We start from the raw sequence: 456 nt of genomic DNA, 5'->3' as shown, positions 1-456 counted from the left end.
ACACACATACAAGTCACCCAGCCCACATCTACCCCACCTTAACCTACCTTAACCCACCCAACCCTAAATCCCTCCCGCTCCCCCCTCCTTCCCCCTCCTCCCCCCACCTCCCCCATCCCACCCCCGCCCTCCTCTGCCTACTTACCATTATGGTATTCTTGAAGTGCGCGTCCGACTCCTTGTTGGAGAGGATCCCGCCAATGTTGAAGTGCGTGGGTCCTGCGCCGTCGTGGGCTGTGGCGCTGACAACAAAGGCCAGCGTGGCGGCCATGGCCACCGCTGCCCCCACCGCCCGCCCCATCACCTCATTCCTCCTGCAGGGGGAGGGAAAAGGGCCAGGTTAGCATCTCTGTTGCTCGGGAGGGAAATGTGGGAAGGGAGGGGAGTGGTTCGTCTGCGGGACAGCGAGAGGGGAAGGGTTATCGTGTCTTTTGCCGGAAGTGGATTGAAGTAACA

At 61.0% G+C, this 456-nt stretch overlaps 1 protein-coding gene across 1 annotated transcript in view; it reads right to left on the bottom strand.

Moving 5' to 3' along the window:
• Nucleotides 1-330, bottom strand: part of LOC119591851 (glutamate [NMDA] receptor subunit 1-like) — a 21,804-nt gene extending 21,474 nt beyond the window's left edge. The window contains exon 1 of the mRNA XM_037940595.1: nucleotides 146-330. Within this exon, the coding sequence (XP_037796523.1) occupies nucleotides 146-301 (156 nt within the window). The 5' untranslated portion in view covers nucleotides 302-330. The remainder of the gene's footprint in view (nucleotides 1-145) is intronic.
• Between the last annotated feature and the right edge of the window lie 126 nt (nucleotides 331-456).

Source organism: Penaeus monodon, chromosome 29, assembly GCF_015228065.2.
Source record: "Penaeus monodon isolate SGIC_2016 chromosome 29, NSTDA_Pmon_1, whole genome shotgun sequence".
Classification (NCBI taxonomy): Eukaryota; Metazoa; Arthropoda; class Malacostraca; order Decapoda; family Penaeidae; genus Penaeus; species Penaeus monodon.
The sequence above is the reverse complement of the archived record's forward strand: the minus strand, read 5'-3'. Positions and strand labels throughout refer to the sequence as shown.